Consider the following 12,080-nt stretch of genomic DNA (forward strand, 5'->3'; position numbering starts at 1 on the left):
TGGGAAGTGTCATCACGAAGCCACCTCTCCCTCCCTGCACATCCCTGGATGGAGCATCAGTGGGAAAAGGCACCAAATGGGGCTGGGGTGGCCTTTGGGAGCGGGGTGGGGCTGCCTGGGATGCTGACAGGTGCCACAATGAGGGGACCCCTGCCTCCATGAGCCCCAGAGCCAGGCTCTTCCCTCCCACCCCTCCAGCACTGGGAAAGCTGCTCTGGTGGCACCTGGGACAGCCAAAACTGCAGCCCCAAACAGGAGGAACCAAAGGGAAGGGGAAAGGACACCTAAAACATTCCCAGCTGCTGCGTCCTCATGCTCAGTTCTTCTGCATCCTCAACGAGGATTAATTATCCCTGATTAATTATTTGTAAGGATAAAACATGAGTGTCTTTGGAATTGTTCCTCCTTTGGAGAATCTGCCCCGAGGTTGGGGCAGATTGAAAGCAAAGACAGACAAAGCCCCTCTGCAGCTCTGCAGGGATCTTGTGGGTCAGGAGCAGCACAGGGATGTCCCCAGAGCCACCAGGAGAGGAGATAGCCCCTGTTCTTCTTCAGATGGGGAGCAAGTTAAAAACCACAGAGACAGGAAATCAGTTTTCAATTAAAAAATAAATTACTCTATTAACAAGTAATGTTTCCATACAATAAGGCTCTTACATAAGTTAATATTTATCTTAGCTAAACAATAAGAAATAAATACTCTTTTACAGAACAGTGTTTTCCTAACAGTGCATGTCTCCCAGCAGCTGCTGATGGATTATTTCCCACACCATCTTCCTGCGGAAATAAGGCATGTGTTCCTGAAAAGAAACAGGAAAAACCCATCACATAGGAAGCCAGGGGAGAAAGAGGCAGGAAATCTCCATTAACACCCAGGGAATTCTTGAGTGGGAAGCTGCTTTTGAGCACCTTCACTGGAGCCAGATCATCTGCTGGGTTTCACACCAGGGTGACACAACCACCCAACAAACACCCACATTTCTTTACAGGGACATTTATTAAAGATCACCACAATGGAAAATAACCAGGGTCTGAGCAGGTCCAAGGGGAAAACCCATTTCACCAAGAGATACAAAGGTCAGATATCCCAAACCACTGGCTGCAGCATCCTGGTGTTGGAATGAGATGGTCTTTTAAGGTCCATTCCAACCCAAACCACCTGGGATTCCATGAATCCATAATCTTGCCCAGGGAGCAGACACCAGACGTGAGGAACAAACCCTCAGCCCCTGCCCCAGCTGCTGTGCAGCTTCCCTGGCTCTCGCATGGGCGTGGGAAAGGCTGGAGCTGTTTACAGCCCCTCTCACCGGGGTGAAGATGATGGGCTTGTCTCTGGAGATGAAATCGGCAAATTTGCAAACAAAAACTCCACAGTCATTTCCATTATTTTGTTGAGGGATTTCCTGAGGAATACAAAAACATGGAGAATGTTTATCTGTCTTGAAAGAGAAGCAATCCGGTCCTAGCACACATTTTACCCACACCTACTCCTGAAAACCTATTTCCATAATCCATTTACTGCTCCCAAACCCAAGGAATAGTCCCAGTTAACTGCACATCATCTCCCTCTGCTTGCCTGGGAAGTGTTAAATCCTCTGTGACAAGGAGTTCTAGCTCCCACTCCAAATCCACGCATTGCTCCCATACCTCTGTGCCCATGCTGTGAAGGGTCCACTCAGAAGCAGTCAATTCAATGTTTCTTTTTTCCCTGCTTTCCTCTTCCAGGTACTTTCTGTTGAAAACAACAAAAAAATCACTTTTCATCTCCCTGATGTAGGGCAACAACAACAAAAAGCTGTTGAAAGGTGACAGGAAGATAAATCACAGTGAAATGCCAGAGGATCCTCACAGCAGAGGATTTAAGGAATGTGGAGGGAAAATTCCAGTCTTAGAGACACAGAGAGAGGCTGTAAGCAGGGCTCCCCAGGGCCCAGCCCTGTGCAATATCTTTATCCATGACCTGGACAAGGGGATTGGGCACCCCCAGTGCCTTTGCAGGTGACACCAAGCTGGGTGGGACTGTGGAGGGCAGGAAGGCTCTGCACAGGGCTCTGGGCTGGTGACAAGGTGAGGATCAGTCATGGGATGGACTCAATGATCCTTGAGGGCTTTTCCAACCTCAGTGATTCTGGGATTTGTCTCTGTGGGGCTGCTCTCCTGCTCTCACGCTACGAAGCTGCTGGATGAAAGGGTTTTTACTGACAAAGACATGTCAGGATGTGCAGCACATGTGAAAACGTGCACCTCTGACACTGGGGGATTTAAAACACTGAGCAGAACAGAAGAGGTACAAAGTGAGCAGCACCACGGGACAGAGCAGAAACACTTCACATGGGGAGGGGAAAAGGCCTCAAAAACAACCAAAAGGGATAAAAAAGCAGCTACTCACAAGACAGTTTTACAAATGTGGTCTCCTTTCTGTCCCAAGGAGTCAAAGTATTTGATGGTTTTCTCTCGGAGGTCAACGACCTGGGGTTAGAAGGTGACTTAGACAAAGCACACCCCAAACACTAAAGGACCTTGCTTGCTAGTTTTGTTCTCCCCATTCCCTAAATAAAAAGCCAGTTTGACTCACCAGCAGTGTCCAGTGAATTCTGAGGTGAATAGGCACCAAGATGACATCGTGCTCAAAGATATCCACACCTTTGGTCCATTTCTTTACTCCCTTGTGGCTTGTAGAGCTTAGCTTGGAATAGAAGAAGGTATTAAAAGCATAGACTGCTGGATATCCTTCCTTCTTGCTCCTTTCCACCAGAAGACCCATGTAGAAATTCATGATCTGGAACAGAAAGAGGCAAAGTGAGATGTGAAATAAGACACTCAATTAAAAAGACAGCAACATGTCTTTGCTGAGAAAACTCCAGCTTAGCAGCTTTTGCTCCCAGAATTTCACACTGGGGGACTTGTGCTGCTGGTTAAAGCCCCCACACCCACTCTGATAACCCAGACTGACTCCTGGGAGCTGCACCACCCAAGTGAAAGCTTCCAGAAACACCAGCCCACACAGTACCCAAAATAAGGAGTGTACAGCTATTTCTGGGCTCTGCAGTGGAGCTCCTGGAAGACTGCTGTGCCCAGGGAGGGGGGGATTTCCCAGGAAGTGCAGGATCCCATACCCTGTCGTTGAGCCAGCCCAGGGGCTGCAGGGTGCAGATGTCCTCACGGGTGACAGTGAGCTTGAAGGCCCTGCTCAGGATGTCCTCGGGCTCACCACTGTCAAAGGCAGCAGAGATCTCACTCTCCATGGCCTGGAACAAAGGATTCAGTGGGGAAGGGCTCGTGGAACAGCACATGGAGCACACCAGCCCCCCAGAAGGCCTCCAAGTGCAGCTCCAGTGCCAGAGCAAAGAGCCTTGGAGGCCTTTGCTGAATCAGCCACAGCACTGGCTTGCTGCTGAGTACAGGTACCTCTGTCAGTGGAGCCAGATCATCTCCTGGCTTTTCTGGGCATGGCAGTGGCTCACTGTCCACAAAAAAGAGGTCTTTGGACAGGACAGGTGTCACATGGAACTGGAATAACTTTCTCTGGGGGTCTTTGGCTTCACGCTGGCCCTGCCAGGCACAAGGACAGAAGTCAGAGAAGCACAAGGGGTTTGCTGGGGGACAGGGCAGAGAATCCTGCAAGAAACTGCAAGGGGTTGTGTAAACACATCCCAGCAACAATCCCCAAAGTCACATTTGACTGATGACTGCATTCCAACTGTGCCCAGAAAGGAAGGGCTTTCCTTGGGCTTGGATTAACATCCAGCACCCCAGCAAAGCCTCCACATACAGGTATCAAGCTGAGATCAAGCTAAGTATTTCTGATTTCCAGACTTTTTATTTTGGATCTCAGTCCTGAGCAGAGTTGAGTTATATTTTCCAGAAAACAAAGTGAAGTAGTGACTAACTGAAGCTTACCACTGAAGCAGCTCGCTTCTCTCGTTTTCCCTGTCCACGAGAGTCTTCTGGTGGTGTGTAGTAGCTGTCAGAAGAGAAAGAGAAATGAGCTGGATATCCACACTGCCCCGTGAAATTCTCCAAAATTCACCTTCTGCATAAAAAATGCTTTTTCAAGGCTGATTCTGACACATGACAACATCACAGTTTCCTTCCCCACTCCTTTTGTAGCAGCCAGACCAGGATAGATGAAGAGCTGGAAGTTTCACAAACTTTCTTCCACCATCGGGTGCCAAATTCCTTTTGTTTCTCAGTTTCAATCTTTGGAAAGCAGGGAAGCAACCAGCACTTCCTCTGTCAAGTGCTTTGTGATCTCCTGGTGGCAAATGCCACTCCACCAGTTATTTCCCCTCTTCCCTTGAGCTTAGGGGACAGTGACAATTTAACTCAGGACAAATGTTCTGTGCTCATGCCTAAGGGGGAAAGAGAACAGGAACAAAATCACCCCAAATTAGACCTGCCACAACCAAACCTCTCTCTGCCCCCATCTGCACTCTCTCCTCTCTTGTCTGAGAGGAGGAAGAGGAGGGCACCAAGCTGCCACACAAAAATCCCTCCCTGGAACTGCAGACAAAAGCCCCTTTCCCGCCACAAGGAGCCTCCTGCACTCCCATCCTGCCACCACAGAGTCCACTGGTCCCTGATGAGGGACAGCAACACTCTCTTTTGGTCTCCTATTCCAACCCAAGGCATCCTGCAAGCCTCAAAAACTGCCTCAGTCTCCCCAGGTTTAGAAGCTCCCTACTCCTTTTGCTCAGGATCCACAGGAAATGCAAACTCAGCTGATTAATGGTGTGGCAAAAAGACACTCAAGAGCAAAAACAGAGTCTGCAAACCCAAGGACAACTTGGGCTGTCATCCCTACTTCCTTCTCCCAAAAAACACCCAGCACATCCCACAGCTGCCCAGCTGTGACAGGGGAACTGGATTTTAGGGACAACTGGCTGTGAGCAATTCCTCAAACCAGCTGTTCCTCTCCCCCAGCACTGAGACACTGAACAGGACTGGTCTTCTGGAGGCTGACAGAGCCAAAAGAAACAAGAGTCATGGTTAGAAGAGACTCTTACCTGATCATGACACCTCTCTGAGGCAGCTGGGGGCTGAAAACATCCCCATGTTTGACACCTGCAGGGAAAAGCAGCAATATGAGAACAAGGAGGTGACTTCCCATTCCAGCAGCTGCACAGAGCTCTCAGTTTCTGGGTGACATCACAGACATTTCATCAGCATTTTCAACTTAGAAGTTTAAACTCTGGCACCAGCTCAGGAATCATTTCAATCCCCATATGATCATGTCAGAATGTGTAAAATATAAAGGAGTTAGTGATGAAAAACTATTTAAGTAATGAACAGGGGGGGACAAACCCTGGGACAATATTAAATATGTAATTAGTCTACTTGTCTTGGAAACTCTGATTTGATGGAAATACTCCTGTCTAGCATTAAAAAGGGATTAAAGTGCAGCTCTGAGGGTGCAGAGTCAAATATCCCCCTCCCCTGGTACAAAAAAAACCCAGGTAAAACAGGTACTACAACCTTCTCCTGTGCAGGGGGGTCACATCCAGCTACAAACTGCACTGCCACAGTCACAGCTCTCAAATACCATTTTAAACCAGTTCTTCCCCTTCAGTAAAACCCTCACAAACCCAGTTTGGCCAATAATGAGGAACATGCCCTGTTTGGGCTGGACTTCTAGCAACAGACTGGAGCAGCCCCGAGTCCTGGGGATACTCACTGGTCCTTTCTGGCACAGGTGGAGAGGCACCTCTGGCTTTTTGTTCTTTCAGGGGACTCCCAGTCATCCCTGGTTCCTTGGTTTGAACTCTTTGGTGTAGCAGAAGAAAAGGACAGAGTTTTTACAGGTGATTTGTTACCAGTGCACCTCAATTCACTGCAGAGGACACGGCTATTTGCACACAACTAGCTAAATGAAAGCAACAGAAATATATAAAGTAAAATTAGGCTGTTTAATCCTTAACAGAACCATGCTGTCACTGGTTCCATGACAAGATGCAAAGGGCATTCTGAGGAGCTTACATTCAGAAGTTTGGCCACCTTCAGCTCAGGCAGAGTGAACATACAAGAGTCAAATTTTCTGCCTCTACTATTCCAAAAGAGACTCAATCATTACATTTGATTCTGTCCAGAACCCTGAGAGTAGGAAAGATCAATTCTCCTCCCCTTCCACACACAACAAACTCACCACCAGAAAGTTAAGGGTTATTTTGCTCATAATTACTTGTTGAGTCTTGCTGATCGTGGAGAAGTAAGTCTTCCAGAATATTTTTCCTTGAACAGACTCAAGAGCTCTTTGTATTTCTTATTTTCTGCTTGCTGAACATCCTTGGAGAAGGGGAGGAAAAAAGAGACTTTAGCAGGCATTCCCAGGCCTTCCTTTTGTCTCAGCCTACCTGTACAGGAAGTCGACAGCTCTTTCATCCCAAAACAATTCCCCTCTCCCCACTTTACCTCTTCAGCAGCACACATAGGCCTCCTGGTGCCACTGACTCCTGGAGAGTTGGGAGCTGGCTCCTTAATGGGGGGCCTGGGTGTGACAGGGCTCTCCGGAGCAGCTCGGATGTGGTTATTCCTGCTCAGGCTGAAAACACCAAAGGCAGAAGAAATGGTATTAAGAGAACATTCAAAGCTCCTGATTTATTAATTAGGTTTTAATTAGCACCTCCTGATTCAAGGAGGCACAGCAGGCTGCCCAGGACCGTGTCCAGGAGGGTTTTCCAACATCTGCATGGGCAGACTCCACAACCTCTCTAGGTGACCTGTGGCAGTAGCTGAACACCCTCAGAAGAAAAACATAAAAGTGTTTCTCTATGGAATTCTCTGGGGAAACAGAAATTCTCGGGGTAAATGGAAATTCTCTGGGGAAATGGAAATTCTCTGGGGTTTTTGGGGGATTTTTTTTTGTAGTTGTGGGTTTTTCTGTTTGCATTCCTGGTCTCTGCCTCCTCCCAGTTCAACACTTCCTCCTACCACAGGAGGTGAGAGTGTTGAACTTGTTCATCTTTCTCTGATCTCCAGAGTCTACCAACTATCTGGATTTAAAGAGAAAGTTTAAAACTGGTCAAAGGCAAGAACACAGCTGAAAACCTCCCGCAGTATGGCAGCCAGGAGGAGTCCCAGGATTCAGAAAAATGTTGCTCTGTGGACACAAACACAAATGCTGGGTAACACGGGAAGTTCAAGGATGAAAGTGAAAGGCAAGAAAACCCTTCAAAGCAGAAGTGAAAAAAGCAGAAGGATTTTTACCTCAGATATGGAACTCTCTTGCAAAGAGAGGATGGTGTTCCCTCAGTCAAGCACGGGTTGGTGTCACAAGGCATTTTGTCTGTGGGAGAAAAGCACAAGCCATCAGCAAGTGGTTAGGAAAACAGGAGTTATACGAGTTTAAAGAGCTTCACTAAAGATAAATTACTCTCATTTTATCCCTAATGTTCTAATATTATTTGTGTTATGTTGCTTCAGGATATTTTCATATTGGCAACTACAGAATGTTGCCAGCCTAAGCCTAATACAAAAGGGTTCTGAGGCTCTACTAAAATCAACATTTACAACAATTTATTTCTGGCAAGCCAGCAGTGGGACACACCAGAACTGCATCCAAGGCAGTTAATATCTAGGATCCACAACCACATGAGCATCCTGGGATAAACCACTGAATATCCCAGTTGGAAAGGATCCACAGAATCATCCGGTCCAACCCCTGGCCCTGCACAGACATCCCAGCCTGTGCATCCCTGAGAGCATTGTCCAAATGCTCCTGGAGCTCTGGCAGCCTTGGGGCTGTGCCCATTCCCTGGGGAGCCTGTTCCTAGCCCTGGCTCCAATCCAGAATCAACACCAGGATGCAGGGAAGAAACAGTGCTCACCCTCCACTATTCCTGGGTGCTACCCAGATATTTTGCCTTCAGCTACCAGCCCCCAGCCTGGACAGAGCTGCCCAGACTGAGAGCAGCAGGAGAAAGGAACGAGTGAAGGACGTGCTGTCAGCCCTACCAGGTTCTGTTGTGTCCTCATCCCCTCCAGATGCTACAAATGAAGAGTCAGAAGAAATGTACACAACCTGAAAAAAAACCAAGTACCAGAATGAGCATAACCTGAATGTGAATCCAAGCAAGCACCTCCCCTTCCTGAAATTCAGCCAGCTGTGTTCTGACTCGGAGCCCATGGTTTTGCTTGGGCTGCAGCAGAAGGCCGGGGCACTGACGGCACCACTTTTGTAACACAGGCTCAAACACCTGCAGGGATTGTGGGAGCTGATCCCTGAGTTCCCATCAAAATCCTTGCTCACCTCATCTTCAGACTCGGAGAAGAAGTCATCTCTCTCTTCAGTCTCCTGGCTTCTTCTTGTTGCCTTAGGCGGCAACTTGGCAGCCACAGAAACCTCTTCAGGCTCCTTGTTAGCCCCAGAGACACATTCTGCAAAAACCACATCACCAGGCCATAAAGAATGGGACTGGAAACAGGGGTTGGGATTTCTGCTTACACCCACAAGCCCAGCTCCTTGATCCCTCATGGAGCAGATAACTCATTTCAACAACAGAGCAAGACCCCAGCAGCACCCCCCACCCCATCACTGGGGATCTTGTTCCCAAGAAGGAATTAGGAAGCTCCACATCCCCAGTGGAAGAGCAACAGCCTTGACTGAAAATGCTCTCTGTGCTGCCCTGCAGGGCTCAGTGCCAGAGAAAGCTGGGACACTCCATGCCCTGCCCCAGCCAGGATTTATCCTTGGTGCAAATACATGGCCCTCCCAGGATGGAAAAAGCTGTTCCCTGCTTCTCTTCCTGCCTTCATCTGACCAGGTTCTGCCATCCTCCACTTGGTTTGAAAATGAGAGAATCATTAAAGTTGGATAAACCCTATAAGGTCATCAAGTGCAACTGTTGCCACAGCACTGCCAAGGCCACCACTGACCCATGTGCCCAAGTGCCACATCCACGAACACTGGGACACATCAGCGACAGGCCCAGGCCCCATGAGACCCCCTCCAGCCACAAGAGTGGCTCAAAAATCCTCAGCTTCAGCAGCAACCCTGAAGCACCAAACCCAGAGTTCCCCAAGGTACCCCAAACCCAAGGAAAACCCAGGCATATTAAACCTCTCTGTGAGGGGCAATACCTGTTTTCAGCCTTTTTGCAGGGATGTCCTCAGGACCTTCCACAGGTGACAGAACACTGAGGGAAGAACACACAGAACAACGTTTGCAAGCACAATTCAGCTCCCAGCAGGCCCAAACTTCCAAAGGGGGCTTTCCTATTTCCCCAGGATCATCCCCCAGAGAGCTGATCATCCCACTAAAGCAGAGCAGGTCTCTTTTTCTCCTTCTGCTAATGCTTCCTCGTGGTCTACGTTTGTTCCTATCACCAAAAAGTGCCTTAATATGTAATGCCGTCCTCCTTCCTCCAGGAGAGAAGCACCCCAGAGGTCTCTAAGCCGCCCAAGTTCATGTCGCTATGCCGAGCTGCAAAGGAAAGTTTAGGCAGAACAGGAAAAGCGAGGTGGGAATGCCAGTCCTGCTTACATCCACTGCAGCAACTTCCTGCTGAGTCAGCTGGGGAACAAATCCTCCAAACCATTACCAGCCTCACCCTTTCCCACAAGCCTAAATGCAAGGATTTTTATCGGTTGATACCATCCTTAAGTCCGGTAAAAACGTCTCCTTTAGGAACAGAGCACAAAGAACGCTCCTATTTTTATTCCCCCTCCCTCAAGAGCTAATTCCTTCTGAGCTGCTCCTCAGTGAAAACCACTCGTGCAACACGCGGCTCTTTCCAGAGACATTCCCTCGTCTCCTCCACTCTGCGGTGGGAACCAAGCAGAGCCTGCCGGAGGGAGCAGCCGCCCTCCCCAGAGCGCAGGCTGCGATCCGTACATTGCGAGCGGCAGGCACGGAGGCGACCCGGCCATCGCCTCCGGCAGCAAAATGGTTAAGGCGTGGGACGGCATCCTCCTTTTATCCAGCTCGCAGCCACGCTCCGCGGCGGCCCTCCAGCCCCCCATCCCCAAAGCCGCGTGGGCCCCGCTCCACAGGTCCCGCCCAAGCCCGCGCCGTGCAGCTGGACAGGGATCGAGGGGCCGCGGCTTCATCGGGAACACCTGGGAGCCGCAGCCAGCGCAGCACCGCGCCGCGGTCAGCCGTGTCCGGGACCCGCAATCACCTCCCCAGCTGCCTCTGCGGACAGCCTGACCGGGAGCACCTGGCGTCTACCAGGAACTCCCCAGACCCACACGGGCAGCCCCGGCGGCGCGGGGACGCCGGCCGGGCCGAGCGGCGGGGCAGCAGGCGGGAGGCGCGGCGGGAAGGGCTGACCTGGGGGGCGGTTTCTTTCGGGGCGGCGGCTCCGGGCGCGGGTCCGGGGTGAGGGCGAGGGCCGGGGCCGGGGCCTGGCGGGCGGCGTCGCGGAGGGCGCGGAGGACCGCGAGCAGCCATTGGTACATGGACCGCGCGCACTTCCGGCGCCGGGCCCCGCCCCGCGCCGCCAACGGCGGGCACGCCCCGCCCGCGGCCCTGATGGACCCGCCCACGGCCGCACACGCCCCGCCCACGGCCCTGATGGACCCGCCCACGGCCCTGATGGACCCGCCCACGGCCCTGATGGACCCGCCCACGGCCCTGATGGACCCGCCCACAGCCACACACGCCCCGCCCACGGCCCTGATGGACCCGCCCACGGCCGCACACGCCCCGCCCACGGCCCTGATGGACCCGCCCACAGCCACACACGCCCCGCCCGCGGCCCTGATGGACCCGCCCACGGCCCTGATGGACCCGCCCACGGCCGCACACGCCCCGCCCGCGGCCCTGATGGACCCGCCCACGGCCCTGATGGACCCGCCCACGGCCGCACACGCCCCGCCCCGTTTTGCCCCGCCCACAGCTACTCACGCCCCGCCCACATCACGAATGGACCCGCCCCAGCCCCACTCGCCCCGCCCCCAGCCCCACTCGCCCCGCCCCCAGCCCCACTCGCCCCGCCCCCAGCCCCACTCGCCCCGCCCCTCCCGCGCCCGGCGGGCAGGAGCGATGCGCGCGCGCGTTCTGCAGCACTCCCCGGCCATAATTTGGGCTGTTTCTGCCCATTCTGCTCCTGTCCCGTCCTGTTTTCTCTCCCCCAGCCGGACCTAACAGCGCTGGCACGGCTGAGTCAGGAGCTTTGTCCTCTCCTAAAGTCGGGATGTTTTGCCGTCTCGGGGGGTCAGCAGCTTTCCCGACTCCCAAGAGCCGGGAGCTTTGTCCCCTTGGGGGGACAGGAGCTTTTGTCCTCGCACAGAGTCAGCTTTCCCTACTCCAGGACTCGGTCGTCGGGCGTTGGCGGGGACCTGGCGTGAGGGGCTCGCCGCAGGTCCCCGCGGGGCGGTTGGACTTGCTGGGCATTCCCCGGGGCTCTGGTGCTTTCCCGGGACTCCGTGGGGCAGAGCCGCCGGCATCCCAGCAAAAGCAGGGACTGGCTCCTGTGCCTCCCCGCCCTCCCCCTCGTGCCCCCGCTGCGGAATCCCTTCCCCGGCGCTCACCGAGCCGCGCTGGGCTCACGCCGGCGATTTCTGCTGCTCGGCATCGCGCTCGCCTACCGCTGTCGCGACGGAACCGCGACGGAACCGCGACCGAACGCGGCCGCGGCCGCGGGGCTCGCCCGGTGCTCGCTCCCGCAGCCCCGGCAATGGCCCCGCTGCTAAATGTGTTCCGCAGAAAGGGGCTTTTTTTGCGAGCCCAGCCCAGCTCAGGGGCCCTAAAGTAACAAATTGCTTGGGAATATGTAACACTTTCTGATAAATTGGATACTCCTGGCTAGTAAACACGTGTAGCAAGTTGAGCCCTGCATGCAGTAATGCCTGCTCCTTAATACTGCACTGGTGTTCAGGAGTTCTATTCCCGAATTTCGGTGGCAAAAGGGGTTTTTAATGCTTTTTCCTCCTGTTGCTTCCCAGCTGCTCGCTCCAAGCTGGCTCCAGCGTTTTACTCGGGAGCGCAAAGGATGTTTGAAGGAAAGCAGGGAGGAAAAGGGGCAGATTAAAGCGCTTTGGGCAGCATTGCCAGCAGGAGTTCCTGCAGGGAGCCTAAGGGGCATGGGGTCTGCTTTAATTAAACTGACCTTCCCGGTTATTTTAGCAGTTTAATTGCCAGG

At 52.5% G+C, this 12,080-nt stretch overlaps 1 protein-coding gene across 2 annotated transcripts; it reads right to left on the bottom strand.

Annotated features, from left to right (window-relative positions):
- Window positions 1-590: 590 nt before the first annotated feature.
- Window positions 591-11,528, bottom strand: SENP2 (SUMO specific peptidase 2). 2 transcript variants are annotated; one of them, XM_068201162.1, is made up of 17 exons: window positions 11,470-11,528; window positions 9,076-9,131; window positions 8,246-8,373; window positions 7,951-8,017; window positions 7,204-7,282; window positions 6,409-6,538; window positions 6,179-6,282; window positions 5,675-5,763; window positions 5,007-5,064; window positions 3,901-3,964; window positions 3,409-3,552; window positions 3,117-3,248; window positions 2,576-2,779; window positions 2,390-2,469; window positions 1,648-1,732; window positions 1,308-1,403; window positions 591-800 (listed from the first exon to the last, which is right to left on the bottom strand). In XM_068201162.1, exons 1-17 carry the CDS (start codon window positions 11,511-11,513, stop codon window positions 723-725), a joined length of 1,638 nt encoding a protein of 545 aa, XP_068057263.1. In that variant the 5' UTR covers window positions 11,514-11,528; the 3' UTR covers window positions 591-722. The 2 variants fall into 2 exon arrangements, with proteins under 2 accessions (XP_068057263.1, XP_068057261.1); XM_068201160.1 differs by lacking the exon at window positions 11,470-11,528 and adding an exon at window positions 10,268-10,410.
- Window positions 11,529-12,080: the final 552 nt, after the last annotated feature.

This window comes from Anomalospiza imberbis, chromosome 10, assembly GCF_031753505.1.
Source record: "Anomalospiza imberbis isolate Cuckoo-Finch-1a 21T00152 chromosome 10, ASM3175350v1, whole genome shotgun sequence".
In the NCBI taxonomy this organism is placed as follows: Eukaryota; Metazoa; Chordata; class Aves; order Passeriformes; family Viduidae; genus Anomalospiza; species Anomalospiza imberbis.

Coding starts and splice junctions, on each gene's coding strand:
- SENP2 (XM_068201160.1), bottom strand. CDS start 10,395: ATGTACCAATGGCTGCTCGCGGTCCTCCGCGCCCTCCGCGACGCCGCC. Junction 2,780..3,116: donor TGGGCTGGCTCAACGACAGG/GTATGGGATCCT, acceptor TTTCTGTTCCAG/ATCATGAATTTCTACATGGG. Junction 801..1,307: donor AGCCCATCATCTTCACCCCG/GTGAGAGGGGCT, acceptor GTTTCTTTTCAG/GAACACATGCCTTATTTCCG.